Here is a 27,009-nt window from a genome sequence, read left to right as displayed (position 1 = left end):
TCCCAATGCCAGAAAAAACGCATCCACACTGAGCAATGCAGGATCCCCTGGTGCCAATGCAAATGCCCAATTCTGAGGGTCGCCCCGCAGGAAAGATATTACAATCTTGACCTGTTGAGCAGGGTCTCCAGAGGAGCGAGATTTTAAAGAAAGAAACAATTTGCAATTGTTCCTGAAATTCAGGAAGGTAGATCTATCTCCAGAAAAGAACTCTGGAATAGGAATTCTAGGTTCAGACATGGGAGCGTGAACAACAAAATCCTGTATGTGTTGAACTTTTGCCGCGAGATTACTCGGGCTGGAAGCCAAACTCTGGACATCCATGTTAAACAGCTAAGATCAGAGCCATTCAAGGGTTAAGAGGAGGTAAGAAGCAGCTAGACAGCAATTAAGGGCTAGGCAGCAAAACTCTGAAGGGAAAAAAAAAAAAAAAATTCCCTTAAACACTTCTTTTTCTCCTGCTTCAGCCCAAACAATTAACACTTTGTGGGCCGGCTATACTGTCATGAATCCCCAATGGCTAGGGATAGCACAGGACAAGCAAAGTACAAAATAATAACGGACGAGCTCTAGGGTGATGGAACCTGGGCTGACCGCTGCCCTACGCCTGACAAACGCAACTAGAGATAGCCAGGGAGCGTGCCTACATTGGTTCTAGACGCCACGCACCAGCCTAAGAGCTAACTAGTACTGCAGAGAAAATAAGACCTCACTTGCCTCCAGAGGAATGAACCCCAAAAGATATAGTTGCCCCCTCACATGTATTGACAGTGAAATGAGAGGAAGGCACACACATAGAGATGATATATATAGCTTTAGCAAATTGAGGCCCGCTGTAAACTAGAAAGCAGAAAGATACAAAAGGGGACTGAGCGGTCAGCAAAAAACCCTAATCAAAAAAAACCATCCTGAGATTACAAGAACCCATGTGCCAACTCATGGCACATGGGGAGAACCTCAGTCCACTAGAGCTACCAGCTAGCATAGAGACATAATAAGCAAGCTGGACAAAAAAACCAAACAACTGAAAATCAGCACTTAGCTTATCCTGAAAGATCTGGGAGCAGGTAGGCAGGAACCAAACAGAGCACATCTGAATACATTGATAGCCGGCAAGGGAATGACAGAAAGGCCAGGTAAAATAGGAAACACCCAGCCTCTGATGGACAGGTGGAAACCAAAGGCCGCAACCCACCAAAGTCACCCAGTCCCAGCAGTAACCACCAGAGGGAGCCCACAAACAGAATCCACAACAGGTCAGGAGCTGGATGCAAGGCAGAATACTCTAGCACAGACTGAAGGCTGGGGTGGAGTTTTATAGCAGGAAGACACAGTGCACATGAGACCAAAGACGCCAACTTGGGAAAGGGCAGTAATGCACAAAAGGTAATAAAAAATGTTCAGAGTCCTGACAATCAGTTTTCAGAAACCGTCTGTATCTACCAGGCAGAAAGGCAGCATTTCTGTGGCCAACAGATTAGAGATGGTGGAGTTCAACCTCTAAGCTTTGTCATTTGTAGGAAGAAGCAATCTTTTATGTGACCCCAACTGCGATACCGTGGGCTGGCTGCAGTGCTGGGAGAGGGCAGGGTAGAGTGAACCAGACAAACTGCTGGACCGTGAGGGAGCTGCAGGCAGAGATGTTATGGTCGATTGAGAAACTTGTGGTGTGCTTGTTTTCTGAGATCGGTCAAAAGCAGCAGGCATGTCTGCTTCCATTACAACTGACGGTGGGCACTCAGTCAGTGTGACCAAGGTTCTGTGGTTGGAGACCTGGATCTCAATAGTTGGCATGGTAACAGAGGAGGAGGAAGAAGCAGCACATGCGATTGATGGGGCGGCTGATGGTTGTTGAGGTCCGCTGGTCCGCATTTTTGTGCAGTGGAATTCCCAGAGTAACACATGTTGATTGCGCATGTGAAGCTACATACTTGTAGTAGTCAAATGATTGCACTTTTTACCCCAACTCAGTTATTTTTTGCAAAGTTGGCAGATGAGTTGGCTCATCCTTTTCCACCCCTGTGAGCTGCAGACCCTCAGACGCTGCTTGTCACAGCCACAGTTATGGCTGAGGATGCATTGCTTGTCGTAGCTGCATCACTACGTATCTGCGACATAACCTTCTCATCATCCTCCTCAGATAACCTACTCAGCTGTGTGCCTCTGTGTTCACGCCAATTGGGATCTACCACCTCTTCATCATCATCCTCTCTGTTATCACATTCTTCACTCTTGGAGTGACCCTCCTCCTCTTCCTGCCCTGACAGCACAGTAGAGTCCGCGTGAGCCTCACATATCATCAAAATCACATCCCCCGGGGGTTAATGTCTGATGACGAGGGTCAGGATGCTGCTTGGACCTTACTTCGTCCTGCCCCGGCTAAAAACATTTTGGGCATCAGTACAGATTTCCTCCTCTTGACTCTGTGAAGCTTTTGAGTACACTTTTGATGACTATGGCATAGAATGTGTGAACAGTTCATCAGACTCATCCATCTGTGGTTCCGTACAGTCAGTTGTATGGTTGGAGCGTTGGGATTCTGGGGCATTAATTATAAACTATGCTTGATTCTGGTGCATCTGGTATCCTGGTTTACACTAGGACACTGGCAGAGGGACACAGAAGCCAAAGCCAAGGAGCAGTAAGGAGGCGAATACAGTTTTTTTTATTTTTAAGTATCCATGCTGGTTCCTTATCTAATAGATTTCAATTTAGGGGGGAAACCGTTTAATAACATTTGCAGAAAGGTATGGATAGCCACATTTACATGTCCATATGTTATATAATAGGCCTCCTTTGTACACACTTTTCGTGTCTGCATTTTAGAACATGTTAAAAAAAAGTACTTGCATTTAAATTGGGTTTTCAACCTAAAAGATTTTCTCTGGCACTTACCCTAAAAAATATTGCAGCAAATTAAAAGAAATCCATTGAAAGCACATAAGATGTGTAAAACTGGTTATTTTTCAGTAGTCATCTTTATTTTACCTAAAACTACAGTTTATTACTAAATACAACTGTAAACAGTCATAGAGTAACAAAATGCAAACATTTAAAAAAGTGACATCCCTTTAAAAATTATTGTTTTTCCATAAAAGTAAATAAAGTAACATAAAACTAATTTTATTTTTGTATTTTTTTACATTTATTTTGTTTTTTAAATTGTTTGTATGCAGAACAATATTAATGTCCTTTGTCTAAACATTTTCCAGTTAGGATAGGCTCCCATCTGCATTGTGGCTTACGTTTTTAATACAAGACATCTGCACCAAATGGTCTCTATTGAGTTTTAATGGTATGGATTCTGTCATGGAGGCTCTACAAATGTAAATGGCGCCTTATAATGGTATTTCAGACATCTACAGGACATGTAAAAAAAAATTATCCAAAACCGCTGATATCGTTTGGGAGCCTACTGATATTCCCTGACACGTGATGTTAGCAGAAAGAAGAAAATACTAGAATGCTCTGCTCAAATGGGTATGTAGGGGTAAGTAAGATCAGAATTTATAGCTGTAGACTAGTGATGAGCGAACATGCACGGATAAGGTGTTATCCGAGCATGCTTGGGTGCTAGCTGAGTGTCTTCGGTGTGCTCGAAAAATATATTCGTGCACCTTCACGTCTTGTGGCTGTTTGACAGCCGCATCATATGTAGGGATTGGCTAACAAACAGACAATCCCTGCATGTGTAGCAGCTGTTGAACAGCCATGAGAAATGCAGGCGCTGGGACTCGAACATATTTTTCGAGCACACCGAAGACACTCGGTTAGCATACGAACATGCTTGGATAACACCTTATTTGAGCATATTCGCTCATTACTACCGTAGACTGAAAGAGTGTTTTGCCATCCAGTTATTGAAGACGTTTAGGCATCTGAACAGCATAAAGCAACCATAGCATTGTTATCAAGAGGTATTCTGTCTGGTGTTCTGTCTTCAGTATTTTCACTCGTCTTCAGTTCTGTTTCAGTTCCTCCAAATTTCTCGAAAAGCGTATTTAGCCTGCTCATCTTTGTAGGACTTTTCATTCTAAACGCATAATAAAAATAAAAAAGAGGATTTACACAACTGTTTATACACAACAAAGCCCCAGAAATATTACGTCCAAGATCCAAAATTCCCTCTAGAGTGCATGTATCCAGTAAAAAAGAGGCGATATTAGCAATGTTTAATGCATGGTATGGAATCCAACAAATGACAAAAGTGCCCACCACAATAATGATTATTTTATCTGATTTACGTCGACCCCCAAATTTCATTTCTTTGAGTTTTCTCCATAAGAAGACATAGCAAATGAGAATGATGCAGAATGGAACCAAAAATCCAACACATGTCTCTAATAAAAGAAAAATTACTTTTTGTGTGTCACTGTTAAACTCATGTAGAATGCATTGGAAAGATTTTCCACTTGGATTTGGGTTATAGAGTGGAAGAGAGAGAAGACCAAAGAGTGCAGCTGTTATCCAAATTAGAATGGTAATTTTTTGAAAAACATGTTGTCTGGTCCATCTTTGGAGAAGAAATGGTCTAAATACAGCCAAACACCTCTCGATACTCAACAGAGTGATGAGGAAGATACTGACGTACAAATTAAAGTAAATGATATACATCAAGATCTTGCAAAACACCCATCCAAAAGCCCACTTGTTGACTGCTGAGGTATATATCCAGATAGGCAGAGGTAACAGAATGAGGAAGTCTGCGAGTGCGAGGTTTCCGATTAAAAGCACAGTGACGGAAATATTCTTCCGCTTTCTATATATGCTCCACATTACCAAGAAGTTTCCAGGAACACCAACGATGAAAGCCACAGATAGTAAAGTGCATGAAACACTTTTTATAAAAACATTATCAGAATTCTGGTCAATTTCTTCAGAAAGATTGCACGATAGCATTTCTGTGTTTAAACAAATATTTGAATTTCTTCTAAAAGGTTTAGCCCAACACTGTGTAATAATTGTGAAAAGCCTTTTGCAAAATTATAAAAAATTTTAACAATTCTTTCTGTTCTTCTAAAAGTTTCATAAAATTAGTTGATGTTCATTAAATCAATTTTTTTTGAAGATCGAATGTCCTATCATCCTGAAAGACAAAGAATGCATATAAATACATTTTAGGCTGGAAATAAAATTTTAAAGAATAATTTTGGGCTCAGAGATGAATGTAATCTCTGAAAATATGGAATATTATAAATAACTCATATGCCACCAGTAAATCTATTTTAAAGGTTAATTTCAATAGTTAAAAATTGTATATTGACTGATTATGCCATATTTGTCCAAAAGGGGCCTTCAAGAATGAAAAGGGGCTGCAAATGCATGATTTTCTGCATCTATAACTTCTTCAAAAATAGCCAAGCATTGCTATCTGGGGCTCCATTCTTGAAAGTTGGGTCCTAAAGATGAGTGGACCAATCTGTTGCAAATTGGTTTAAATTCCAATTACCGGAAATCTGCAAAATCCTGGAGAATTCAAATAATCTGCATCTTGATTTGTGTGTATAGCAAAAAAAAAAATATATATTATTATACTATTCACCATTTCAAACACTGTTGAAGACTTCAGCAACCAGAGAGAGGGCAAACGATGTCAAGTTTCCCTATAATGCTTTGAAGTTATCACATCACATGGTCTCTCAGAGCCAATTTTGGGGGGAGCATGACAGAGACTAAAAGAGATGAGGACAGTGAAATCAGCATTCAATTTAGAATTTTGCAGCCTAAGTATCATGCTGCTGCAGTGCAGTATAACACAACTTCCACCAGAGGGAGCTTGAGAGGAAAGTGAAATTACGTACACAGAGAAACACCACAGAGCAGCAGCACAGGTGCCATCAAGTAGCGAGAGAGTGGTCAGACAAGCCAAGTCGAAATACAATCAGAGGCAGAAGTACCAAAAGGGATAAGCAGTAAACGAGGTCAGAAACAAGCCAGGAGGTTCAGCAGCGGTCAGAAGCGGATAAGACAAAGCCAGAAGGCAGAAGCGAGTCCGAATATGATCCAAGTCAGGAACCAGAGATCAAATAGACAAACAGAGAAACGCTGGAAAAAGGGCAGACAGAGGGAGTCAACAGACACGGGACAAGTCAGGGATCACAGCAGGACAAATCAAGAGCTACCAGAGTCAGGTTCACACGCCGAAGGCAGAACTATAGCTGACACCACGAGCAGGATGCCTGGGAGCTAAATAGCAAACCTGAACCCAGAATGAGGCAGAGCAAAGTTAACCCTTGACATAATCCACCCGGAAAAAGAGCAGACAGGACTAAACCCTGGAATGGATTAGGACACTAAGGATATGACGTCAGAGCGCACAGCTCATCATTACAGATATAGCTTCATAGTATTGTAATAGTTTTTAATGTTGATGGTAGACTTATATAGTTTGTTCCACGATATAATATATTGTTAATGGTGTACAAATCATGTAAATAAATATTTTTGTAATTTAAAAATTAGAATCCTAGAATCATAGAATGTTAGAGTTGGAAGAGACCTCCAGCGTCATCGCTGCCAACCCCCTGCTCAAAGGAGGATTCACTAAACCATCTCAGACAGATGTCTGTCCAGCCTCTGTTTGAAGATTTCCATTGAAGGAGAACTCACCACCTCTCGTAGCCGCCTGTTCCACTCACTGATCACGCTCACTGTCAGAAAGTTTTTTCTAATATCTAGTTTGTATCTTTTCCCTTTTATTATTATTATTATTATTATAATTATGCCCCATTTAAAAGAATTAACAACCTTTGATATTTGATATGGCGCCCCCTAGTGTGAGTACTCCTGGCCGCTCTGTCCGTCCTTCTAATGCTACGTTCACATTTGCATTGTGCGCCGCAGCGTCGGCGCCGCAGCGCACAACGCAAACAAAAACGCAGCAAAACGCATGCACAACGCTGCGTTTTGTGCCGCATGCGTCCTTTTTTTAATTGATTTTGGACGCAGCAAAAATGCATCTTGCTGCGTCCTCTGCGCCCGGACGCGGGCGCCGCAGCAACGCATGCGGCGCAAAACGCAAGTGCGACGCATGTCCATGCGCCCCCATGTTAAATATAGGGGCGCATGACGCATGCGGCGACGCTGCGGCGCCCGCCGCTGCGGCGCCCGCCGCTAATGTGAACGTAGCCTAACCCTCTCCACTGGCCGAGCATGTGCGGTTCCTACTCTTTGCAATGAACGTCTCACAAATGCAGGAGGATCCTTCCGCTAATAGTCAGCGAACCGGCCAGATCTCATAGAGCTGACAGAAAGCTTGTGCTGGAGCATGTGACGTCCCCGCATACAGAGGCTGCCATTAGATCACCAGGGCAGGAGTTTCTCACCTTCCACAGCAAGTGTGAGGAGCAGTATTGTGACTCCTGCCTGCTTCTTCTCTGTGCAGTGAGGCAAATCAGAGAAGCAGGCAGTGGCCTCCTTGTAGTACCAATCTCTGCTGGTAATGCAGAGCGCAGTTGTGAGGAGTTTGTCATATGATTTCTGTACTAAGCAGAGACAGCGACCAAGAAGGCAGAGCTTATTTTATTACACTGCTCTGCTATCTCAGTCATCCACCAGTAGTCAGATAACAAGGTCATCACTGCTGCACAAAGAAGTGAAAGAGGCCACTGAGTGTTTACTGCCTCCACATTTTATTACAGAAATTTCTGCAACTGATAATCACAAGCATGTAAATTCACCCTTAGGAAGCCATTTGCCAGAACATTTGCCAACTTTAGCAAAGGAGTTTCTCCTTTACCCTGACTTTGCAGGAAAGTTTCCAAGTTTGATCATGTAAATAACTATGTAATTTAAATATTCTGTCTCAAATGTATATATGTATGCCCATTATCTATATATAAATACTAGCTATTGAACCCTTTCTACGCCGGGTGGCGAGCATTTATATTGGTATATGGTCTCCATCCTGGTATGTGCTGCTTCCATCCTGTGCCCTAATCTTGTCATGTTCTGCTACCATCTTGCGCCCCATCCTGTCATATGCTGCTCCCATCTTGCTCCCCTTCCTGTCATGTGCAGCCCCCATCCTGCGCCTTCATCCTGTTTTGTGTGCCTCCATCTTCTCATGTGCTACTGCAGCGCCCCAGAGTCCTGGTCGTTGCAGTACTGTGGCTCCGCCACTAAGGGGAGCTATGGTATGTCTGATGGCACTGAAGGAGTTCATCTGATCAGGTATCACAGACACCAATACATTTCACCGCCGGGCCTCCAGGGGGAGCTAAGGGTTCTATTCATTAGGCCACTCCTCACACACTGGTAAAACTGGGGGGTCAGGCAGGAAGTTGGACAGAAAGCTGACTGGGTTGGAACCAGGCAACACCTTGTGGCAGAGGGTGTTGCGGGAGAAGATTCGGTAGGGTCTCTGTTAGGAGTGGGATCCTGACAGAGACTTGGCAACTAGAGAGAAAGCAACGGGACCGTGCCTGCTCAGTATAGCGGCGGTGCCCAAGAAGGGATTGGAAGCGAGATAGATTGTGCTGAGTGAGAAACGAGATCAAAGCGACAAGGAGAATACCAGTAGGGGTCGTGCTGTAAGATCGAGGCAACATTCTACTGAGGCGCACAACCGGCGGCCGGAACGCCGAGGGAGTATTACAATATTCAGCTTCAAGCAATACTCTAAACAGCGGCAGGACAGTCAGTCTAAGGCGGGCTGTCTCACTTAAATCACCTATGCAGTCTTGGGGGGCAACTTGTGGAGAGGGGCGACTCTAGGGTCCCGGAAGAGCTCCGAGCCTACCCGTCAAACGGGTGCCGTTCTAACCGCAACATCAGGGAGGAACGGAGAATTAGCAGAACATCATCTAATTGAGTTGTGAGGGAACTTAAGAAACGGACACAACAGTTGTGGGGACTTTCCGTAAGCACAGCAGGGAAGGACCGCAACACATAGTGCTAGAAGGAAGGCACAAATTTCCACCTGCTAAGAGAACTCTGGAGGTGCCATTGGACCGGCCGGACTTGCGCAGCCTGGCTATCTGGACTCCGGACTGAGGACCCAGAGATCTTCAGTAAAGAGGTAAAGAGACTGCAACCTGGTGTCCTCGTTATTTACTGCACCGCACCACTACAGCGTCACCATCATCATCATCATCCATCCTATCTTTCACTGTACGCCCCTCAGCAGGGTCACGGACCGGGCCTAGCCACCGTGACAACCCCAGAGTAGAGACTCAGAGGCCCGGTACCGGGTACCCCTCGGCCCTGCGGCAGTGGGGGCGCTACAACTTGGCGTCACGAACAGGATCTACTTAAGCCTGAAGAATCAGGTCATGTGTGCCTTGGAACTGTGATTTGTTGTGCTTGAACTGTACTTTATTGTAAAGACTGTGCTGCGCCAGTTACCACCAAAAACTCCCGCCAAAAGTCGCCGCCATTGCAGCGCCACGGGGAGCGCAGAGGGAGAAGAAGGGCGTGCCATGGGAGGAGACTACCAAAGCGGCGCCAGAAGTAGCGACCGCCCCCTCCGACTCCTGCTGCGAGAGGACGACCTACCCAGCAGCAGAGGAGAACTGCCCCCTGATTTGCAACGGCGGGAACAAGGTGAAGAAGGAGCCCGACCCTGGAGAAATGGCGGAGCCAGGTGCATGCACTGCCACCGACTATCAGACAGCGATGACGAACAGCAAGTGCCTGAACGAGGAAGGAGCGATCCCGGCTTTCCCTGTTGTGGATTCTGTTGGTGGGCTCCCTCTGGTGGTTGCTGCTGGTACTGGGTGACTTTGGTGGGTTGCGGCCTTTGGTTTCCACCTGTCCATCAGAGGCTGGGTGTTTCCTATTTTACCTGGCCTTTCTGTCATTTCCCTTGCCGGCTATCAATGTGTTCAGATGTGCTCTGTTTGGTTCCTGCCTACCTGCTCCCAGATCTTTCAGGATAAGCTAAGTGCTGATTTTCAGTTGTTTGGTTTTTGGTCCAGCTTGCTTAGAATGTCTCTATGCTAGCTGGTTGCTCTAGTGGACTGAGGTTCTCCCCATGTGCCATGAGTTGGCACATGGGTTCTTGTAATCTCAGGATGGTTTTTTTGATTAGGGTTTTTTGCTGACCGCTCAGTCCCCTTTTGTATCATTCTGCTTTCTAGTTTTCAGCGGGCCTCTATTTGCTAAAGCTATATACATCATCTCTATGTGTGTGCCTTCCTCTCATTTCACCGTCAATATATGTGGGGGGCAACTATACCTTTGGGGTTAATTCTTCTGGAGGCAAGTGAGGTCTTGTTTTCTCTGCAGTACTAGTTAGCTCTTAGGCTGGTGCGTGGCGTCTAGAACCAACGTAGGAACGCTCCCTGGCTATCTCTAGTTGCGTTTGTCAGGCGTAGGGCAGCGGTCAGCCCAGGTTCCATCACCCTAGAGCTCGTCCGATATTTGTTATACTTTGCTTGTCCTGTGCTATTCCTAGCCATTGGGGATTCATGACAGTATAGCCGGCCCACAAAGTGTTAATTGTTTGGGCTGAAGCAGGAGGAAAAGAAGTGTTCAAGGAAAATTTTTTTTTTTTTTTTTTTTCCTTCAGAGTTTTGCTGCCTAGCCCTTAATTGCTGTCTAGCTGCTTCTTACCTCCTCTTAACCCTTGAATGGCTCTGATCTTAGCTGTTTATCATGGATGTCCAGAGTTTGGCTTCCAGCCTGAGTAATCTCGCGGCAAAGGTTCAAAACATACAGGATTTCGTTGTTCACACTCCCATGTCTGAACCTAGAATTCCTATTCCAGAGTTTTTTTCTGGAGATAGATCTACCTTCCTGAATTTCAGGAACAATTGTAAATTGTTTCTCTCTTTGAAATCTCGCTCCTCTGGAGACCCTGCTCAACAGGTCAAGATTGTTATATCGTTCCTACGGGGCGACCCTCAGAATTGGGCATTTGCATTGGCACCAGGGGATCCTGCGTTGCTCAGTGTGGATGCGTTTTTTCTGGCATTGGGATTGCTCTATGAGGAACCTAACCTAGAGATTCAGGCTGAAAAGGCTTTATTAGCCCTCCCTCAGGGGCATGATGAAGCGGAAATATATTGTCAGAAATTTCGGAAATGGTCGGTGCTTACTCAGTGGAATGAGTGCGCCCTGGCTGCAAACTTCAGAAATGGTCTTTCTGAGGCCATTAAGGATGTTATGGTGGGGTTCCCTGCGCCTACAGGTCTGAATGAGTCTATGGCTATGGCCATTCAGATTGATCGGCGTTAACGGGAGCGCAAACCCGTGCACCAGTTGGCGGTGTCTTCTGAACAGGCACCTGAGACTATGCAATGTGATAGAATTCAGTCCAGAAGTGAACGGCAAAATTATAGGCGGAAAAATGGTTTGTGTTTTTATTGTGGTGATTCAGCTCATGTTATATCAGCATGCTCTAGACGCACAAAAAGGGTTGATAAATCTTTTGCCATTGATACTCTGCAGTCTAAGTTCATTTTGTCTGTGACTCTGATATTTTTACTGTCTTCCATTTCCGTCGATGCCTATGTGGATTCAGGCGCTGCCCTGAGTCTTATGGATTGGTCATTTGCTAAACGCTGCGGTTTTAGTCTAGAGCCTCTGGAAGTTCCTATTCCTCTGAAAGGAATTGATTCTACACCATTGGCTATGAATAAACCGCAGTATTGGACACAAGTGACCATGCGCATGACTCCCGTTCATCAGGAGGTGATTCGCTTCCTTGTACTGTTTAATTTACATGATGTATTAGTGCTTGGTCTGCCATGGTTACAAACTCATAATCCTGTCCTGGACTGGAAAACAATGTCTGTGCTAAGCTGGGGATGTCAGGGGGTTCATGATGATGCACCTCCGATTTCTATCGCTTCATCGACTCCTTCGGAGATCCCTGCGTTTTTGTCAGATTATAAGGATGTTTTTGAGGAGCCTAAGCTCAATTCGCTCCCTCCTCATAGAGAGTGTGACTGTGCTATAGAATTGATTCCTGGCAGTAAGTTCCCTAAGGGTCGTTTATTTAATCTGTCACTGCCAGAGCATACTGCTATGCGGAATTATATTAAGGAGTCCTTGGAAAAGGGACATATTCGTCCATCTTCGTCCCCTCTGGGAGCAGGTTTTTTTTTCGTGGCAAAAAAAGATGGTTCCCTGAGGCCTTGTATAGATTATCGCCTTCTGAATAAGATTACAGTCAAATACCAGTATCCATTGCCATTATTTACCGATTTGTTTGCTCGCATTAAGGGGGCTAGGTGGTTCACTAAAATAGATCTTCGTGGTGCGTATAATCTGGTGCGGATAAAACAGGGTGATGAGTGGAAAACCGCATTTAATACGCCTGAGGGCCATTTTGAGTATTTGGTAATGCCTTTTGGACTCTCCAATGCTCCGTCAGTCTTTCAGTCCTTTATGCACAATATTTTCCGTGAATATCTGGATAAGTTTATGATTGTGTATTTGGATGATATTTTGGTGTTTTCTGATGACTGGGAGTCTCATGTTCTACAGGTCAGGAAGGTGTTTCAGGTTTTGCGGGCCAATTCTCTGTTTGTGAAGGGCTCAAAGTGTCTCTTCGGAGTCCAGAAGATTTCTTTTTTGGGGTACATTTTTTCTCCTTCTACTATTGAGATGGATCCCGTTAAGGTTCAGGCTATTTGTGACTGGACACAACCTACATCTGTTAAGAGCCTTCAGAAGTTCTTGGGGTTTGCTAATTTTTATCGTCGGTTCATTGCTAATTTTTCCAGTATTGTTAAACCTTTGACTGATTTGACTAAAAAGGGTGCTGATGTTGCTGATTGGTCTCCTGCGGCCGTGGAGGCCTTTCGGGAACTTAAGCGCCGGTTTTCTTCTGCTCCTGTGTTGTGTCAACCAGATGTTTCACTTCCTTTTCAGGTGGAGGTTGATGCTTCCGAGATTGGAGCGGGGGCGGTTTTGTCACAGAGAAGTTCTAATGGCTCGGTGACGAAGCCATGTGCTTTCTTCTCTAGAAAATTCTCGCCCGCCGAGCGCAATTATGATGTGGGTAATCGGGAGCTTTTGGCCATGAAGTGGGCATTTGAGGAGTGGCGTCATTGGCTTGAGGGTGCTAAACATCGCGTGGTGGTCTTGACTGATCACAAGAATCTCATTTACCTTGAGTCTGCCAGGCGTTTGAATCCTAGACAGGCTCGTTGGTCATTATTTTTTTCTCGTTTCAATTTCGTGGTTTCATACCTGCCAGGTTCAAAGAATGTGAAGGCAGATGCTCTTTCCAGGAGTTTTGTGCCTGATTCTCCTGGAGACACTGGGCCTGCTGGTATCCTTAGGGATGGGGTAATATTGTCCACCGTATCCCCAGACTTGCGACGCGCATTGCAGGAGTTTCAGGTGGATAAACCGGATCGATGTCCTCCAGAAAGACTGTTTGTTCCGGATGATTGGACCAGTAGAGTCATCTCCGAGGTCCATTCTTCTGTGTTGGCTGGTCATCCTGGAATATTTGGTACAAGAGATTTGGTGGCCAGGTCTTTTTGGTGGCCTTCCTTGTCTAGGGATGTGCGTACCTTTGTGCAGTCTTGTGAAGTGTGTGCTCGAGCTAAGCCTTGCTGTTCACGGGCTAGTGGGTTGTTGTTATCTTTGCCCATCCCGAAGAGGCCTTGGACGCACATTTCCATGGATTTTATTTCTGATCTCCCGGTTTCACAGAAAATGTCCGTTATCTGGGTTGTGTGTGACCGCTTTTCTAAGATGGTTCATTTGGTGCCCTTGCCTAAGTTACCCTCCTCCTCTGAGTTAGTTCCTTTGTTTTTTCAGAACGTGGTTCGTTTGCATGGGATTCCGGAGAATATCGTTTCTGACAGGGGATCCCAGTTTGTGTCTAGATTTTGGCGGATGTTTTGTGCCAAGATGGGCATTGATTTGTCTTTCTCGTCTGCATTCCATCCTCAGACAAATGGCCAGACGGAGCGAACTAATCAGACCTTGGAAACTTATTTGAGGTGTTTTGTTTCTGCTGATCAGGATGACTGGGTTGCTTTTTTGCCACTGGCCGAATTTGCTCTTAATAATCGGGCTAGTTCTGCCACGTTGGTCTCTCCTTTTTTTTGTAATTCGGGGTTTCATCCTCGTTTTTCCTCTGGTCAGGGGGAATCTTCGGATTGTCCTGGAGTGGACGTGGTGGTGGACAGGCTACATCAGATTTGGAATCAGGTGGTGGACAATTTGAAGTTATCTCAGGAGAAGACTCAGCAGTTTGCTAATCGCCGTCGCCGCATGGGTCCCCGACTTCTTGTTGGGGACTTGGTGTGGTTGTCTTCTCGTTTTGTCCCTATGAAGGTCTCTTCTCCTAAGTTCAAGCCTCGGTTCATCGGTCCTTATAGGATCTCGGAGATTCTTAACCCTGTATCTTTTCGTTTGGATCTCCCAGCATCGTTTGCTATTCATAATGTGTTCCATCGGTCGTTGTTGCGGAGGTATGAGGTGCCCGTTGTTCCTTCGGTCGAGCCTCCTGTGGAGGGAGAATTGGAGTATGTTGTTGAAAAGATCTTGGATTCTCGTGTTTCCAGACGCAAACTCCAGTATTTGGTTAAGTGGAAGGGTTATGGTCAGGAGGATAATTCCTGGGTGGTCGCCTCCGATGTTCACGCGACTGATTTGGTCCGCGCCTTCCATAGAGCTCACCCTGATCGCCCTGGGGGTTCTCGTGAGGGTTCGGTGACCCCTCCTCAAGGGGGGGGTACTGTTGTGGATTCTGTTGGTGGGCTCCCTCTGGTGGTTGCTGCTGGTACTGGGTGACTTTGGTGGGTTGCGGCCTTTGGTTTCCACCTGTCCATCAGAGGCTGGGTGTTTCCTATTTTACCTGGCCTTTCTGTCATTTCCCTTGCCGGCTATCAATGTGTTCAGATGTGCTCTGTTTGGTTCCTGCCTACCTGCTCCCAGATCTTTCAGGATAAGCTAAGTGCTGATTTTCAGTTGTTTGGTTTTTGGTCCAGCTTGCTTAGAATGTCTCTATGCTAGCTGGTTGCTCTAGTGGACTGAGGTTCTCCCCATGTGCCATGAGTTGGCACATGGGTTCTTGTAATCTCAGGATGGTTTTTTTGATTAGGGTTTTTTGCTGACCACTCAGTCCCCTTTTGTATCATTCTGCTTTCTAGTTTTCAGCGGGCCTCTATTTGCTAAAGCTATATACATCATCTCTATGTGTGTGCCTTCCTCTCATTTCACCGTCAATATATGTGGGGGGCAACTATACCTTTGGGGTTAATTCCTCTGGAGGCAAGTGAGGTCTTGTTTTCTCTGCAGTACTAGTTAGCTCTTAGGCTGGTGCGTGGCGTCTAGAACCAACGTAGGAACGCTCCCTGGCTATCTCTAGTTGCGTTTGTCAGGCGTAGGGCAGCGGTCAGCCCAGGTTCCATCACCCTAGAGCTCGTCCGATATTTGTTATACTTTGCTTGTCCTGTGCTATCCCTAGCCATTGGGGATTCATGACATTGCCCTCCTCCACCAGAGGCGGACCTACGTCCATTGCAGCGGAAGGATCTGAATTCCTTGGAGCCGGCCGCGGAACTGAGCCTATCCATCCCATCCTTGAAGCCAGCGGAGGAGGAACCATGGTGGGCGGAGCCGCATCCGGGGACCACCGTGGAAGAGCCGCGGTCCGGGCTGCAGCCGATTCCAGTGTCCCCGTCAACGGACCGGACCGACATCGGTGGAATCACATCGGGCGCAGGTATGGAAGACGCCCCCGCTCCCCTGCTCGATCCCGCTCCCGCGACCGGCCCTCACCCCAGTAAAAGCCGTCTCCTCTCGGCAGAGCTAGTGGTGTTGCCCCCCGATGCAGTGGGGAAGCTGGTACCACCGCTGCCGACTAGGATGGGGGAACCCGTAGACGTGGGCCCAGACGGGGTGACCCTCCAGTGGGATACCCCCCGGGTTGGGCCAGATGGAGTTCGGGAAGAAGGATTCACCCTTGCTGTACTTACCTGGGAACAATACAAACAATGCTTGATCCTACATTGGAAACGGCAAAAAGAGGCAGAGCTGACTGACCCACCGAGGGTGCAACAACCACCTCTTGCATGTGATGACAGGGACATGGTGAGGCGAGGCACTGTGTTGGCCTTCCACCCGAAGAGGGGATGGGGCTCCATACAGGAACCGGGGCTACTAACTGACGTCTTCGTTGCCAGCTGCAACGTGAAGACTCCCTGCTGCGGCCGAAGTGGCGATCCATTGCAGAGGGGGGATCCGGTGACCTACACCCATCATCGGAATGCATACGGGTGGTATGCCTGGGACGTGCGCCGCTGTGAGCTGGGCGGAACGCCATCTGCTACTTCAACCATGATGGAACCAGACGTGACGGATCTTACCAATATTGCCGCCGTACGTCTCATTGCAGCGACTGAGCTGGCGGCTAGAGTCTGCCTTCGGGTCCAGACATCGGGTGGTCTGACTGCACCAGGGAAATCCGCTAGTGATACTGGTGCGGCATCAGCTGCTGACCTAGGATCAAAGTCGGCACAGTCGGAAGGTACCCATTTTCGGCTGATGTCTTGTGATTTACTATGAAGATAAACCTCGATACCATGAGCATGTATATAGTTACTGTTCTACTGTTTTGCTGCTAAACCCGTTCAGGGTTAACTCTTAAAGGGATCCCTTTGTTGACCCGGGATCCCTATTGTTTTGTTTGTTTTTCCAAGTTTTGCACAAGTTTCCAGAACTGCCGCAATCATGAACAGTGCATGATACAAACTTTTTGTAAATAGTTTGCACCTTCTTAAAGGTGCTCCCTACTGGTTTTACTTCAAAAAGGACTCTTTGTGAAGATACCAGACTGGAACCTTTGCTGAGTATGGACTGGTAGCTTGAGAAGATATGCTACCTAATAGAGACTTGGTCCCCTCTTAAAGGGGATGTTCATTTGTTGCACTTAAATGGTGATATTGCTTTAAGACAGGTAGCAATAATGTTTTGACGAAAGAAAGTGATGATAATGTTTGTATGAGAAAGTTATGTGTATTTAACGAGTTAAATTGTGAGAAATGTTTGATAATGTTGATAGAAAGATGGGGACAGAGAGTGAACCTGTATGGGGTTAGTTAGTGAGTCCTCTTAGGAGCCTTGAAGAAATGGCTCATTGATCCTAAACTGAAAGAAATGTTATGTTCTATACTGTGTATAGTAGTTGAAAAGACAGAAGGCTCGGGCTGAAAGGAGCGGTCCTGTAAGAAAGAAGAGGCAGTAGGTCTGGTGCCGTTAGGACAGGCGGTCCTGCAGATTTAAAGAAGGAGAATGTAAAAGTTAAATTGCCTTATAATGTGATTATGAGAAGGTCTTTAGCGGATTCAGAGTGTACGTCCTTAAAGGCAATGTTAAATTATTGTTCAAGAATTTGTACTAAGTAGAATACCCGGTTGGGTAAGAAAAGTTACTTATAGCATGTTGCTATGATATTTAACTATGTTTGTAACGTTCAAGTGTCCTCACCTCCCATAAAGGGAAGCTCTGTTCAAATATACTTATTGTTATTGCACTCAACAAAATTGTATGTCTTTTTGCTAATTTGTATTGTTGTTTCCTTCCCAGTCCCGGAGTACTGGATTTAACCGGGGGGGAGTGCAGCGCCCCAGAGTCCTGGTCGTTGCAGTACTGTGGCTCCGCCACTAAGGGGAGCTATGGTACGTCTGATGGCACTGAAGGAGTTCATCTGATCAGGTATCACAGACACCAATACATTTCACCGCCGGGCCTCCAGGGGGAGCTAAGGGTTCTATTCATTAGGCCACTCCTCACACACTGGTAAAACTGGGGGTCAGGCAGGAAGTTGGACAGAAAGCTGACTGGGTTGGAACCAGGCAACACCTTGTGGCAGAGGGTGTTGCGGGAGAAGATTTGGTAGGGTTTCTGTTAGGAGTGGGATCCTGACAGAGACTTGGCAACTAGAGAGAAAGCAACTGGACCGTGCCTGCTCAGTATAGCGGCGGTGCCCAAGAAGGGATTGGAAGCGAGATAGATTGTGCTGAGTGAGAAACGAGATCAAAGCGACAAGGAGAATACCAGTAGGGGTCGTGCTGTAAGATCGAGGCAACATTCTACTGAGGCGCACAACCGGCGGCCGGAACGCCGAGGGAGTATTACAATATTCAGCTTCAAGCAATACTCTAAACAGCGGCAGGACAGTCAGTCTAAGGCGGGCTGTCTCACTTAAATCACCTATGCAGTCTTGGGGGGCAACTTGTGGAGAGGGGCGACTCTAGGGTCCCGGAAGAGCTCCGAGCCTACCCGTCAAACGGGTGCCGTTCTAACCGCAACATCAGGGAGGAACGGAGAATTAGCAGAACATCATCTAATTGAGTTGTGAGGGAACTTAAGAAACGGACACAACAGTTGTGGGGATTTTCCGTAAGCACAGCAGGGAAGGACCGCAACACATAGCGCTAGAAGGAAGGCACAGATTTCCACCTGCTAAGAGAACTCTGGAGGTGCCATTGGACCGGCCGGACTTGCGCAGCCTGGCTATCTGGACTCCGGGCTGAGGACCCAGAGATCTTCAGTAAAGAGGTAAAGAGACTGCAACCTGGTGTCCTCGTTATTTACTGCACCGCACCACTACAGCGTCACCATCATCATCATCATCCATCCTATCTTTCACTGTACGCCCCTCAGCAGGGTCACGGACCGGGCCTAGCCACCGTGACAACCCCAGAGTAGAGACTCAGAGGCCCGGTACCGGGTACCCCTCGGCCCTGCGGCAGTGGGGGCGCTACAACTTGGCGTCACGAACAGGATCTACTTAAGCCTGAAGAATCAGGTCATGTGTGCCTTGGAACTGTGATTTGTTGTGCTTGAACTGTACTTTATTGTAAAGACTGTGCTGCGCCAGTTACCGCCAAAAACTCCCGCCAAAAGTCGCCGCCATTGCAGCGCCACGGGGAGCGCAGAGGGAGAAGAAGGGCGTGCCATGGGAGGAGACTACCAAAGCGGCGCCAGAAGTAGCGACCGCCCCCTCCGACTCCTGCTGCGAGAGGACGACCTACCCAGCAGCAGAGGAGAACTGCCCCCTGATTTGCAACGGCGGGAACAAGGTGAAGAAGGAGCCCGACCCTGGAGAAATGGCGGAGCCAGGTGCATGCACTGCCACCGACTATCAGACAGCGATGACGAACAGCAAGTGCCTGAACGAGGAAGGAGCGATCCCGGCTTTCCCTGTTGTGGATTCTGTTGGTGGGCTCCCTCTGGTGGTTGCTGCTGGTACTGGGTGACTTTGGTGGGTTGCGGCCTTTGGTTTCCACCTGTCCATCAGAGGCTGGGTGTTTCCTATTTTACCTGGCCTTTCTGTCATTTCCCTTGCCGGCTATCAATGTGTTCAGATGTGCTCTGTTTGGTTCCTGCCTACCTGCTCCCAGATCTTTCAGGATAAGCTAAGTGCTGATTTTCAGTTGTTTGGTTTTTGGTCCAGCTTGCTTAGAATGTCTCTATGCTAGCTGGTTGCTCTAGTGGACTGAGGTTCTCCCCATGTGCCATGAGTTGGCACATGGGTTCTTGTAATCTCAGGATGGTTTTTTTGATTAGGGTTTTTTGCTGACCGCTCAGTCCCCTTTTGTATCATTCTGCTTTCTAGTTTTCAGCGGGCCTCTATTTGCTAAAGCTATATACATCATCTCTATGTGTGTGCCTTCCTCTCATTTCACCGTCAATATATGTGGGGGGCAACTATACCTTTGGGGTTAATTCTTCTGGAGGCAAGTGAGGTCTTGTTTTCTCTGCAGTACTAGTTAGCTCTTAGGCTGGTGCGTGGCGTCTAGAACCAACGTAGGAACGCTCCCTGGCTATCTCTAGTTGCGTTTGTCAGGCGTAGGGCAGCGGTCAGCCCAGGTTCCATCACCCTAGAGCTCGTCCGATATTTGTTATACTTTGCTTGTCCTGTGCTATTCCTAGCCATTGGGGATTCATGACAGTATAGCCGGCCCACAAAGTGTTAATTGTTTGGGCTGAAGCAGGAGGAAAAGAAGTGTTCAAGGAAAATTTTTTTTTTTTTTTTTTTCCTTCAGAGTTTTGCTGCCTAGCCCTTAATTGCTGTCTAGCTGCTTCTTACCTCCTCTTAACCCTTGAATGGCTCTGATCTTAGCTGTTTATCATGGATGTCCAGAGTTTGGCTTCCAGCCTGAGTAATCTCGCGGCAAAGGTTCAAAACATACAGGATTTCGTTGTTCACACTCCCATGTCTGAACCTAGAATTCCTATTCCAGAGTTTTTTTCTGGAGATAGATCTACCTTCCTGAATTTCAGGAACAATTGTAAATTGTTTCTCTCTTTGAAATCTCGCTCCTCTGGAGACCCTGCTCAACAGGTCAAGATTGTTATATCGTTCCTACGGGGCGACCCTCAGAATTGGGCATTTGCATTGGCACCAGGGGATCCTGCGTTGCTCAGTGTGGATGCGTTTTTTCTGGCATTGGGATTGCTCTATGAGGAACCTAACCTAGAGATTCAGGCTGAAAAGGCTTTATTAGCCCTCCCTCAGGGGCATGATGAAGCGGAAATATATTGTCAGAAATTTCGGAAATGGTCGGTGCTTACTCAGTGGAATGAGTGCGCCCTGGCTGCAAACTTCAGAAATGGTCTTTCTGAGGCCATTAAGGATGTTATGGTGGGGTTCCCTGCGCCTACAGGTCTGAATGAGTCTATGGCTATGGCCATTCAGATTGATCGGCGTTAACGGGAGCGCAAACCCGTGCACCAGTTGGCGGTGTCTTCTGAACAGGCACCTGAGACTATGCAATGTGATAGAATTCAGTCCAGAAGTGAACGGCAAAATTATAGGCGGAAAAATGGTTTGTGTTTTTATTGTGGTGATTCAGCTCATGTTATATCAGCATGCTCTAGACGCACAAAAAGGGTTGATAAATCTTTTGCCATTGATACTCTGCAGTCTAAGTTCATTTTGTCTGTGACTCTGATATTTTTACTGTCTTCCATTTCCGTCGATGCCTATGTGGATTCAGGCGCTGCCCTGAGTCTTATGGATTGGTCATTTGCTAAACGCTGCGGTTTTAGTCTAGAGCCTCTGGAAGTTCCTATTCCTCTGAAAGGAATTGATTCTACACCATTGGCTATGAATAAACCGCAGTATTGGACACAAGTGACCATGCGCATGACTCCCGTTCATCAGGAGGTGATTCGCTTCCTTGTACTGTTTAATTTACATGATGTATTAGTGCTTGGTCTGCCATGGTTACAAACTCATAATCCTGTCCTGGACTGGAAAACAATGTCTGTGCTAAGCTGGGGATGTCAGGGGGTTCATGATGATGCACCTCCGATTTCTATCGCTTCATCGACTCCTTCGGAGATCCCTGCGTTTTTGTCAGATTATAAGGATGTTTTTGAGGAGCCTAAGCTCAATTCGCTCCCTCCTCATAGAGAGTGTGACTGTGCTATAGAATTGATTCCTGGCAGTAAGTTCCCTAAGGGTCGTTTATTTAATCTGTCACTGCCAGAGCATACTGCTATGCGGAATTATATTAAGGAGTCCTTGGAAAAGGGACATATTCGTCCATCTTCGTCCCCTCTGGGAGCAGGTTTTTTTTTCGTGGCAAAAAAAGATGGTTCCCTGAGGCCTTGTATAGATTATCGCCTTCTGAATAAGATTACAGTCAAATACCAGTATCCATTGCCATTATTTACCGATTTGTTTGCTCGCATTAAGGGGGCTAGGTGGTTCACTAAAATAGATCTTCGTGGTGCGTATAATCTGGTGCGGATAAAACAGGGTGATGAGTGGAAAACCGCATTTAATACGCCTGAGGGCCATTTTGAGTATTTGGTAATGCCTTTTGGACTCTCCAATGCTCCGTCAGTCTTTCAGTCCTTTATGCACAATATTTTCCGTGAATATCTGGATAAGTTTATGATTGTGTATTTGGATGATATTTTGGTGTTTTCTGATGACTGGGAGTCTCATGTTCTACAGGTCAGGAAGGTGTTTCAGGTTTTGCGGGCCAATTCTCTGTTTGTGAAGGGCTCAAAGTGTCTCTTCGGAGTCCAGAAGATTTCTTTTTTGGGGTACATTTTTTCTCCTTCTACTATTGAGATGGATCCCGTTAAGGTTCAGGCTATTTGTGACTGGACACAACCTACATCTGTTAAGAGCCTTCAGAAGTTCTTGGGGTTTGCTAATTTTTATCGTCGGTTCATTGCTAATTTTTCCAGTATTGTTAAACCTTTGACTGATTTGACTAAAAAGGGTGCTGATGTTGCTGATTGGTCTCCTGCGGCCGTGGAGGCCTTTCGGGAACTTAAGCGCCGGTTTTCTTCTGCTCCTGTGTTGTGTCAACCAGATGTTTCACTTCCTTTTCAGGTGGAGGTTGATGCTTCCGAGATTGGAGCGGGGGCGGTTTTGTCACAGAGAAGTTCTAATGGCTCGGTGACGAAGCCATGTGCTTTCTTCTCTAGAAAATTCTCGCCCGCCGAGCGCAATTATGATGTGGGTAATCGGGAGCTTTTGGCCATGAAGTGGGCATTTGAGGAGTGGCGTCATTGGCTTGAGGGTGCTAAACATCGCGTGGTGGTCTTGACTGATCACAAGAATCTCATTTACCTTGAGTCTGCCAGGCGTTTGAATCCTAGACAGGCTCGTTGGTCATTATTTTTTTCTCGTTTCAATTTCGTGGTTTCATACCTGCCAGGTTCAAAGAATGTGAAGGCAGATGCTCTTTCCAGGAGTTTTGTGCCTGATTCTCCTGGAGACACTGGGCCTGCTGGTATCCTTAGGGATGGGGTAATATTGTCCGCCGTATCCCCAGACTTGCGACGCGCATTGCAGGAGTTTCAGGTGGATAAACCGGATCGATGTCCTCCAGAAAGACTGTTTGTTCCGGATGATTGGACCAGTAGAGTCATCTCCGAGGTCCATTCTTCTGTGTTGGCTGGTCATCCTGGAATATTTGGTACAAGAGATTTGGTGGCCAGGTCTTTTTGGTGGCCTTCCTTGTCTAGGGATGTGCGTACCTTTGTGCAGTCTTGTGAAGTGTGTGCTCGAGCTAAGCCTTGCTGTTCACGGGCTAGTGGGTTGTTGTTATCTTTGCCCATCCCGAAGAGGCCTTGGACGCACATTTCCATGGATTTTATTTCTGATCTCCCGGTTTCACAGAAAATGTCCGTTATCTGGGTTGTGTGTGACCGCTTTTCTAAGATGGTTCATTTGGTGCCCTTGCCTAAGTTACCCTCCTCCTCTGAGTTAGTTCCTTTGTTTTTTCAGAACGTGGTTCGTTTGCATGGGATTCCGGAGAATATCGTTTCTGACAGGGGATCCCAGTTTGTGTCTAGATTTTGGCGGATGTTTTGTGCCAAGATGGGCATTGATTTGTCTTTCTCGTCTGCATTCCATCCTCAGACAAATGGCCAGACGGAGCGAACTAATCAGACCTTGGAAACTTATTTGAGGTGTTTTGTTTCTGCTGATCAGGATGACTGGGTTGCTTTTTTGCCACTGGCCGAATTTGCTCTTAATAATCGGGCTAGTTCTGCCACGTTGGTCTCTCCTTTTTTTTGTAATTCGGGGTTTCATCCTCGTTTTTCCTCTGGTCAGGGGGAATCTTCGGATTGTCCTGGAGTGGACGTGGTGGTGGACAGGCTACATCAGATTTGGAATCAGGTGGTGGACAATTTGAAGTTATCTCAGGAGAAGACTCAGCAGTTTGCTAATCGCCGTCGCCGCATGGGTCCCCGACTTCTTGTTGGGGACTTGGTGTGGTTGTCTTCTCGTTTTGTCCCTATGAAGGTCTCTTCTCCTAAGTTCAAGCCTCGGTTCATCGGTCCTTATAGGATCTCGGAGATTCTTAACCCTGTATCTTTTCGTTTGGATCTCCCAGCATCGTTTGCTATTCATAATGTGTTCCATCGGTCGTTGTTGCGGAGGTATGAGGTGCCCGTTGTTCCTTCGGTCGAGCCTCCTGTGGAGGGAGAATTGGAGTATGTTGTTGAAAAGATCTTGGATTCTCGTGTTTCCAGACGCAAACTCCAGTATTTGGTTAAGTGGAAGGGTTATGGTCAGGAGGATAATTCCTGGGTGGTCGCCTCCGATGTTCACGCGACTGATTTGGTCCGCGCCTTCCATAGAGCTCACCCTGATCGCCCTGGGGGTTCTCGTGAGGGTTCGGTGACCCCTCCTCAAGGGGGGGGTACTGTTGTGGATTCTGTTGGTGGGCTCCCTCTGGTGGTTGCTGCTGGTACTGGGTGACTTTGGTGGGTTGCGGCCTTTGGTTTCCACCTGTCCATCAGAGGCTGGGTGTTTCCTATTTTACCTGGCCTTTCTGTCATTTCCCTTGCCGGCTATCAATGTGTTCAGATGTGCTCTGTTTGGTTCCTGCCTACCTGCTCCCAGATCTTTCAGGATAAGCTAAGTGCTGATTTTCAGTTGTTTGGTTTTTGGTCCAGCTTGCTTAGAATGTCTCTATGCTAGCTGGTTGCTCTAGTGGACTGAGGTTCTCCCCATGTGCCATGAGTTGGCACATGGGTTCTTGTAATCTCAGGATGGTTTTTTTGATTAGGGTTTTTTGCTGACCACTCAGTCCCCTTTTGTATCATTCTGCTTTCTAGTTTTCAGCGGGCCTCTATTTGCTAAAGCTATATACATCATCTCTATGTGTGTGCCTTCCTCTCATTTCACCGTCAATATATGTGGGGGGCAACTATACCTTTGGGGTTAATTCCTCTGGAGGCAAGTGAGGTCTTGTTTTCTCTGCAGTACTAGTTAGCTCTTAGGCTGGTGCGTGGCGTCTAGAACCAACGTAGGAACGCTCCCTGGCTATCTCTAGTTGCGTTTGTCAGGCGTAGGGCAGCGGTCAGCCCAGGTTCCATCACCCTAGAGCTCGTCCGATATTTGTTATACTTTGCTTGTCCTGTGCTATCCCTAGCCATTGGGGATTCATGACATTGCCCTCCTCCACCAGAGGCGGACCTACGTCCATTGCAGCGGAAGGATCTGAATTCCTTGGAGCCGGCCGCGGAACTGAGCCTATCCATCCCATCCTCGAAGCCAGCGGAGGAGGAACCATGGTGGGCGGAGCCGCATCCGGGGACCACCGTGGAAGAGCCGCGGTCCGGGCTGCAGCCGATTCCAGTGTCCCCGTCAACGGACCGGACCGACATCGGTGGAATCACATCGGGCGCAGGTATGGAAGACGCCCCCGCTCCCCTGCTCGATCCCGCTCCCGCGACCGGCCCTCACCCCAGTAAAAGCCGTCTCCTCTCGGCAGAGCTAGTGGTGTTGCCCCCCGATGCAGTGGGGAAGCTGGTACCACCGCTGCCGACTAGGATGGGGGAACCCGTAGACGTGGGCCCAGACGGGGTGACCCTCCAGTGGGATACCCCCCGGGTTGGGCCAGATGGAGTTCGGGAAGAAGGATTCACCCTTGCTGTACTTACCTGGGAACAATACAAACAATGCTTGATCCTACATTGGAAACGGCAAAAAGAGGCAGAGCTGACTGACCCACCGAGGGTGCAACAACCACCTCTTGCATGTGATGACAGGGACATGGTGAGGCGAGGCACTGTGTTGGCCTTCCACCCGAAGAGGGGATGGGGCTCCATACAGGAACCGGGGCTACTAACTGACGTCTTCGTTGCCAGCTGCAACGTGAAGACTCCCTGCTGCGGCCGAAGTGGCGATCCATTGCAGAGGGGGGATCCGGTGACCTACACCCATCATCGGAATGCATACGGGTGGTATGCCTGGGACGTGCGCCGCTGTGAGCTGGGCGGAACGCCATCTGCTACTTCAACCATGATGGAACCAGACGTGACGGATCTTACCAATATTGCCGCCGTACGTCTCATTGCAGCGACTGAGCTGGCGGCTAGAGTCTGCCTTCGGGTCCAGACATCGGGTGGTCTGACTGCACCAGGGAAATCCGCTAGTGATACTGGTGCGGCATCAGCTGCTGACCTAGGATCAAAGTCGGCACAGTCGGAAGGTACCCATTTTCGGCTGATGTCTTGTGATTTACTATGAAGATAAACCTCGATACCATGAGCATGTATATAGTTACTGTTCTACTGTTTTGCTGCTAAACCCGTTCAGGGTTAACTCTTAAAGGGATCCCTTTGTTGACCCGGGATCCCTATTGTTTTGTTTGTTTTTCCAAGTTTTGCACAAGTTTCCAGAACTGCCGCAATCATGAACAGTGCATGATACAAACTTTTTGTAAATAGTTTGCACCTTCTTAAAGGTGCTCCCTACTGGTTTTACTTCAAAAAGGACTCTTTGTGAAGATACCAGACTGGAACCTTTGCTGAGTATGGACTGGTAGCTTGAGAAGATATGCTACCTAATAGAGACTTGGTCCCCTCTTAAAGGGGATGTTCATTTGTTGCACTTAAATGGTGATATTGCTTTAAGACAGGTAGCAATAATGTTTTGACGAAAGAAAGTGATGATAATGTTTGTATGAGAAAGTTATGTGTATTTAACGAGTTAAATTGTGAGAAATGTTTGATAATGTTGATAGAAAGATGGGGACAGAGAGTGAACCTGTATGGGGTTAGTTAGTGAGTCCTCTTAGGAGCCTTGAAGAAATGGCTCATTGATCCTAAACTGAAAGAAATGTTATGTTCTATACTGTGTATAGTAGTTGAAAAGACAGAAGGCTCGGGCTGAAAGGAGCGGTCCTGTAAGAAAGAAGAGGCAGTAGGTCTGGTGCCGTTAGGACAGGCGGTCCTGCAGATTTAAAGAAGGAGAATGTAAAAGTTAAATTGCCTTATAATGTGATTATGAGAAGGTCTTTAGCGGATTCAGAGTGTACGTCCTTAAAGGCAATGTTAAATTATTGTTCAAGAATTTGTACTAAGTAGAATACCCGGTTGGGTAAGAAAAGTTACTTATAGCATGTTGCTATGATATTTAACTATGTTTGTAACGTTCAAGTGTCCTCACCTCCCATAAAGGGAAGCTCTGTTCAAATATACTTATTGTTATTGCACTCAACAAAATTGTATGTCTTTTTGCTAATTTGTATTGTTGTTTCCTTCCCAGTCCCGGAGTACTGGATTTAACCGGGGGGGAGTGCAGCGCCCCAGAGTCCTGGTCGTTGCAGT

The 27,009-nt window shown here is 46.9% G+C and overlaps 1 protein-coding gene across 1 annotated transcript in view; it reads right to left on the bottom strand.

Annotated features, from left to right (window-relative positions):
- Positions 1–3,795: 3,795 nt before the first annotated feature.
- The window catches only part of LOC143809727 (leukotriene B4 receptor 1-like), a 40,412-nt gene continuing 17,198 nt past the window's right edge, over positions 3,796–27,009 (bottom strand). Inside the window, exon 2 of the mRNA XM_077292763.1 lies at positions 3,796–5,086. Within this exon, the coding sequence (XP_077148878.1) occupies positions 3,871–4,899 (1,029 nt within the window). The 5' untranslated portion in view covers positions 4,900–5,086 and the 3' untranslated portion in view covers positions 3,796–3,870. The remainder of the gene's footprint in view (positions 5,087–27,009) is intronic.

This window comes from Ranitomeya variabilis, chromosome 2 (genome assembly GCF_051348905.1).
Source record: "Ranitomeya variabilis isolate aRanVar5 chromosome 2, aRanVar5.hap1, whole genome shotgun sequence".
In the NCBI taxonomy this organism is placed as follows: domain Eukaryota; kingdom Metazoa; phylum Chordata; class Amphibia; order Anura; family Dendrobatidae; genus Ranitomeya; species Ranitomeya variabilis.
The sequence above is the reverse complement of the archived record's forward strand: the minus strand, read 5'-3'. Positions and strand labels throughout refer to the sequence as shown.